The 7,146-nt window shown below is 38.2% G+C and overlaps 1 protein-coding gene across 2 annotated transcripts in view; it reads right to left on the bottom strand.

The window, feature by feature from the left end:
- Window positions 1-338: 338 nt before the first annotated feature.
- LOC108679308 (zinc finger A20 and AN1 domain-containing stress-associated protein 9) overlaps window positions 339-7,146 on the bottom strand; it is a 44,963-nt gene continuing 38,155 nt past the window's right edge. For both annotated transcript variants that reach the window (XM_018167906.2, XM_018167905.1), the window contains 4 exons: window positions 6,445-6,562; window positions 5,370-5,735; window positions 3,679-3,883; window positions 339-3,227 (listed from right to left, as the gene is read on the bottom strand). In XM_018167906.2, the coding sequence (XP_018023395.1) occupies window positions 3,079-3,227; window positions 3,679-3,883; window positions 5,370-5,723 (708 nt within the window). In that variant the 5' untranslated portion in view covers window positions 5,724-5,735; window positions 6,445-6,562 and the 3' untranslated portion in view covers window positions 339-3,078. The remainder of the gene's footprint in view (window positions 3,228-3,678; window positions 3,884-5,369; window positions 5,736-6,444; window positions 6,563-7,146) is intronic.

Below are 7,146 nucleotides of genomic sequence, written 5' to 3'. Positions count from 1 at the left end.
ATTATTAAACCGTAGGTCCAACATGAAACACGCTACATACGGCATTAAGCTTCAAAATAGACAAATATTCAAATCATAATCTACGTTGCCATTCACTACCTCTGGTGTTGTTGAATATGCGCTGAACTAAAATCGGTGAGCAAATACTAACGTCGGTAATCAGATGTAACACAGAAACAGCGAGAAGCAATCATATACACATCCTACTTTATTAGTGATTGACGATTGTCCAATACTTCATTATTCCTCTACAAAAGAATTATTTTACAACAAATCAAATTAGGTATCTTGAACACGATCTAAGACTTAATTATGAAAAAGGGAAATAAGAAGCATAAAACAGGAAGCTGTACTCGATATTTATTGAGCACACCCGAACATACTACAAATTTTTATAGTTCATAATAACAGAGATGATAGTAATGGAAAGGGCAATAAAGGGCGAAATTAATATACACGTCACTCATGTATGTTAACACGACAGTCGGATCATTTACTCAAATTGAACCCAGTAAGTTGATGGCGTTTTGTAGAATTGTACTATCAAACTAAGCAAATGAAACTGCTCGTGATGCCGACATCTAGCTAACAATGCCCCCGCGGATGTTGCGAAAATCATACCAGCGATAATTTGTTGGAAGATTCCATAATAAAGAACGTTGTACATAGCAAGGCAGGCCAATTGAAAGAAATTATAGCCCGAATACAACAGTAGAACGGAATAGAGTAGAGAAGGCGCTAAAAACGCTCATCTTTGCTGTAGAATCAATACGACTTCGTTGATGTCACCCAGTCCACATCGTACGGAGGGAAAAGCTCTAGTGCTCTGGTAACCGACATCCCTCTTCTATTGCAACATATCAAGCATAACAAGGGAAAACATCTCATAAATTATGCTACAGACAAGCATACAAAATGAACGCACATCTACACAGACCTTCAAAAAAAAACTAAACCCGAAATCGAAGCAACAGCACCTTTTCAATCAATTTTTCTACAGACACACTGACCCTTTGATTGCTGCACGAAGCAAATCTCGAGAAAATCACTGTACACACACAAAAACAACTAAAGCTAAGAAAAAGAAAACCAGGGAACTTCCGTTACAGTGGCCTCGGGTCTTTTAAAGAGCAAATGCTGAATGACATCTCATTTGTAACGTTCGGAAAATTGTCCAGCTAAAATACATGCCGTACTCAGACCGCCACGAGTAAGACGTGCAGCTTGTGACTGCTAGCCGGTAACATCAGTGCCCGCGCAATTCTGTTTATTTACAAGTCCTCATTGCTTAAATGAATAACGACAGAGGTCCAACGGCACCCCAGCTTTTGAAAAGAAACTATCATGTACGTACGCAATTCACCAAGATGAATACTTAAGAAAGAGAAGTAATAAAGCAATGGACGTCTACTATTTACACATAGTTTGGCTAATCAACGAAAGATTCCTGCTAAATACGGTGTTAGATTATTATTGATTAAGTAAAAGAAAACTATTAGTATTAGACGATAGTCGATGCATATTTGTAAAACCCCTGGATTAGGACAAATTCAAAATGCTGAATTTAGAAATTACCCGGAGCCGGCTTTAGGAAAAATGTTCATTTATTGAAAAACAGACTTCTAACACTTTCAAAATTAAGAGACATTTAGCATTGGAGCATCGTTGGAAAATTAAATCAAAATTTAAGGAATATACTCTTCAAATTTGCCACGTACTGGACATCAAACTTTACGTAAAATTACCAAGAAAGATGGTAATTTAAAGCTAGTTGCAAAAATTCAGGTATTCAAAAACAGAGGTAGCATGGAAGATTAACACGAAGAAACGTAATTCGGAAGTAAAGAGTTCCTTCCGATGTTGCTGGAGGAGCTACACTCAAACACTGAAGAGAAGTAATAAAAACTTTAGTATATAATATTCAAAAGCGAAAATTACCGCTAATAAGAGGTTCCACTTTCTGGCCATGAAGAATTCAAGAGGCGATGTTTAACAAACACGAACTACATTAATGAAGAAGCTTAAGACCTACCGACACACATCCTATGGCCAAGGCATTCATAAGGTATAGCTTCATTAAACGTACGCTTTCTTCTACAAGCTAGCGGTGGCAACGAGGTGAAATTGTGAAGCTGGTGGAGGTGATATCAATGATGACGAGGATGATACATGACATCAGTGACTGCAATGAACATACGAGTGATGACCGTGACTATGAAGATGAGTGCTAACGTTATGCTTGGCGATGGAGAGATGATTTACCACTGGACGAAAGAAGCAAGAACCCCCCAATGGGCACAAGCAGTGATTAGACTGCCATAGGTCACTATATTTAATTGAAGAAATATATCATTGCCTGACATAGTAATAAACCACAAACAATTATGATAACAGACAAGATGTACAGCACGATGTCGTCCATGAAAAAAATGTTTAAGCTCATAGTCAGTCAAATTATGGGACTACGTAACGTTTGATCAGCTGATACAGAGATCCAGACGTTGAAATGGCTTAATCTTTACCAAATTTACGGAGGATACACGAAAATTCTATACGCGAGAGTTTAATCCCACTTGAGTCGATATTAGCAAGTCCAAAGTCACGAGGCCCCCACTATACAAAATGATTCTAGTCACGATTCTACACAAAATGACGTTCTGAAAGCTATTACACAGCATTAGTTCTCATCAGATTTAGCATGAACAAACCGTAGTGTTAGGTTTTGAAAGCCGAGCCGTCGAGGACTTTATCATATCTTTCTAAGACTCAGTCATGCCAATACTCGGAAAAATAGAACAGCTAGAACATCATAAACGCATTCTATCCATCGTTATCGTTGATTAGTCGAAAAGTATACCCAAATTTAACCGCGAAAACAACGCTATCCACGTTAAGGATACAGGACTCCAACCCAACTTAACTACAATTTATTGAAGAAACATTGCAACTCACAGGAGGAATTCAGACAAGCCAAAAGCAGACAAACGAATAACATACGATCATGGAGATGACAAAACTAGAGACGGGGGGTCATGAGCATGAATATAAATGATCACTTAAAATAGTCTAGTGCATTTCTCATATTTTCTGTATTTTCTCGCCCTTAATTACTGGGTTATTGCGCCTTATTTCCTCAGCTCCAAGCTCCCGATAGTCGAAGGTGCAGCGATGCTCGTTGCTGTAGCGATGAACTGAACAGAATAGGCCTCCGCAGCGGCAAGTGAAGCCTGAAATCAAATGCACGGTCTCAACAATATTGAACGAGTTTGTTCAATTTAACAAATTAATAAGTCGAGAAACGGACAAAATAAAACAGTAATAACGATCTTCACAGCATATCAGACAAGTAATAAGCAGTCGCCTACCTTTTTACCTTTTCAAATTTCGCGGATGAAAAAGAAACACTTAACAATGAACGGATCCGCATAAAACATTAAAAATCACCATCAAGATTTTCTCCTCAACACTTATTTCAACAACTTCCACTCTAAGAAGAATTTTATTCAAGCTGTCTCGCTAATCAGTTTCCAGCCATCTTGATTATAACTACATTTGCAAACAATTGGTAAATAAACGCTAAGGTTTCCGTCACAAATGGAAAAATAACTATCCTCTTCTTCAATTATGTTTTACAATTAACTGAACATTATTCGAGTGAACAAAGTAAAAACCGCATACCTGTGAGTCCAACTTTCTTCTTGCAAGATTGGCATTTGTTTTTCTTCTTCTTGGCTGGCTCCTTGTCAGAGGAACTGGAGGAATCCAGTTCAGCGTCGAGAGGCGAGGCCGCAAGAGCCGCAGCAGAGCTCAGATCACCGGGACAAAGTCCTGGCAAAGCAGAGTTGCCTTCACATCCGTCGCCGCCTTCGTTGTTACAACTCTCCTGAGGGCAAACGACAAACTATGAAACAGTCACCTAGATGTTAACACGTCTACAAAAGTGAAAACTCTAGTTCATGGTCTCTGAATATTTCAATAAATTTTAAACTGTACACATTTTCCCGCGATTCATAAAAAGCCATTTCTGTTATGACCATCCTCGGTCGAATTCTCTCAAAGTAAATCATGAGTATATGTTGGATATTATAGAATATCGTCTTCCAAGAGGCACATATACTATTGAACTCGTGAGAAGCGAGCTACAATTTCTCAGACTGAGCCTAAGGCAAATCTGGCTATTAGTCGATATTTCTCGAATGCTAGCACATTCCAGTAATGCGTCAAACGATAAACAGGAGGGACTCGACCCACCCAATTGACCAACAAACTATTCACGTTAGAAATAATGAAGGCATCCCGTTGATGAAATACTAGGTTTCCTTAATTTTTGTAATATCACATAAAAATACAGCAGAACTTATAAAAAAAACATCACTGACAATATACCGAACGTCACTTCTTGGCCGTCAACTGAAAAATCCCATAGCTGCAGTGGCTTTCCTGCAATAAAATTTTAACTTCTAGATTGACTTCACTGGGCCGCCTCTCAGCACTATTAACAAAGTCGATTGTAGCAATCTTGTCCAAACAATCTGCCCCGTAAACAGCAACAGATATTTTGCCGCATCGAGGAGAACCACTAGACACTAGTATAAAAATTTTGACGGTCGTTCGTACAAAGCTTTACTACAGACGGAATCGAAATAATTTGCAGCCGAAGATAATCTCAGAGTATCCTGCTACTCACTTTCACGACAAAAATTCAGACACTTGGAGGAAAAAAGTTCAGTAGACTACTCACTTAATTCATTGCAGCAGATTTGATGGAAAAATCTGTTTTACATCACAACCTATGACCATCCAGCTTTTCTATCATTTACGTATCCAAAATACTTTTTACTGCAATGAGCACTAATGGGCCCATTTATTGTTGCAACCACTCACATCTAGTCTACCGATAACCACAACTGATATTAGCCAACGAATGAATACGTTTACAATTATCTCGGGCAAATCATCCTATCCGTATATGTAATTCGAAAAGTTTCATGATAGTTTATCAAGAAACTAAAACGAACCAACCTTGCATGAATCGAAACTAATTAGTGCTACTTTACCATTGCAATCGAGCTCATCGTTAACTTGGTTATCATATAGACGCTGATTAATTAGTATATATAATGGCGGCAATCTTTTTTTCTCTACCCTTGAAAAAAAGTTTATGTTTTATTTCTCATTAAAAATTAAGCTTTATCGTCTTGTATTCTAGTATTCCTAGTTTTTTACGCTACGATAGTTTCAACACATAACTCTACTTAGCCCTTTTTGTACCACGCCATATGAACAACCTTGATTATTCAAATAATTCATAACAAGAAAAAAAGTCATTGAAAAGACAGAATAGTTTTCCTATACACGATTGAACAGACCGAGGAAATAGATGGGACGGTAGGCTGAGCTGTGGAGGTAGCCAAATGGGATGCTGCAGAAGGAGAGGACGAGGAAGAGGCTAGCGTCGTTGCTACGGCAGCTAATGATGTGGACGACAGTGGGGGCGATGGAGGAGGTGAAGTGTTCCTCGAGGATGCTAGTGTTGGAGGTGGTGTGCTGGGCGTACTACTGCTGCTGGGGCTACTCTGAGGTAGTGGTTGTTGTTTCTTCTTGAGGTGGTCTTTGTAACATTTGGAGCAGAGCCCGTCTGTGTTGGAGGACCCAAAGAAACCGCATCCGTTTCGACACAGTATGGGCACCGCCTCCAACTGGTTGCTCTCACTGCGCTCCATTTGTCCAGACACCTGCAAAATAAACTGCATTTAAGTGATGCCAACCAAACATACGTCATAGTTAGAAAGAATATAACCAGCAACTTGAAATTAATGACGATGCACAAAAATTACATTGCCTATGTTTCAACATAAATTTGAAATATACTAAATATTAAAATTAAAGACGATAGAATATTAAGATCATTTGACGACTAAATTTCAAACATACTCGTCATTTGTTATGGAACTTCTCAAATCAATATTTCCAACAGTCCCAGGTCATGTACTTTTTATAGAATTGCGAACAATTTCCATTACTCTTTCGTACCCTTTCAAGACATCCGTAGAAATTAATTTGAAAATTTGATCTATAATTAACCAATGATTTCAAAGTAAATAAAATGATAATTAATTATATTTCACTGCAACGTTTCGAAGAAGTGTGGTATGAATAGCTTATAATCGCTTCTAAAGCTAGTTTTGGATTTTTTACTGACAATTTTATTAATATTCTTGGCTTTTAAATTCATGCTTATTTGAAGCTCAGATGAGCCAAATATTATGGTATTATGGATAATTTATGTATCCAAATATTATGGATACGAAACAAATAAAATTATCCGTAACAATTCGATAATGAATGCAAGACATGTGACTAATGGAAAACGGAATAACGTTAGGTCTTTTTCTATCCCAACGCTCAAACAAAATGTGTGAGAAAACATACACTGCACTTTACCTTGGCGGTTTTGGGGGACGAAGCTTGAAAGAAAGAAGCGTCAGGAAACGCTGCGAGGTCCAGGTGATGGACGCTCAGTAGAAGCCTGGCCAGCGACCTTCACTCGGCGCGCGGACACCTGAAAAAAATGAGGTAGCGTTAGGCGAGTGAGTGGCGATAACGGTGTATGCTGTGATAGAGCTGAGAGCATCCAAGGTTATCGGCTTACAGGTAATGTAAATTAACGTTGCATTCTCTGCCACGCACGGTATGACGCAAGCGTTTCCGCAAACTTATCTAAATAATGCAAACACAATTCTTCAATAAAAATTGAACGGTAGACTACGATCGACAAAAAATCAGACATTCAGACAGGGATGGTTTAGTACTAATGTTAGCAAAAATTATATTAAAATCCGATAACAACAACAAAGCGTAGGATGATAATTAAAACTTGAGATTTAAAAATCATAATGTACATGGGTAAAGTACAAGACGGAAATAACAAGCAAGCTCTAGACTTTTATATAACTTTCGAGGTTTTTAGAGTAACTTGTAAGCTTGCTATCATGTTAACCATCATTTTCCATTTCCTATTTCGTCGTTAGGCATTGGGCAAGTTCAGAATAAAATATCACCAGTAGGTACCGTAGTCAGTCAACAACAGGCGTTGGTTAAGCCTACGAAGAATTTCCGTACGGATTACGGAATTTCAGCGAATTA

Source organism: Hyalella azteca, unplaced genomic scaffold, assembly GCF_000764305.2.
Source record: "Hyalella azteca isolate HAZT.00-mixed unplaced genomic scaffold, Hazt_2.0.2 contig2815, whole genome shotgun sequence".
NCBI classification, from domain to species: Eukaryota; Metazoa; Arthropoda; class Malacostraca; order Amphipoda; family Hyalellidae; genus Hyalella; species Hyalella azteca.
The sequence above is the reverse complement of the archived record's forward strand: the minus strand, read 5'-3'. Positions and strand labels throughout refer to the sequence as shown.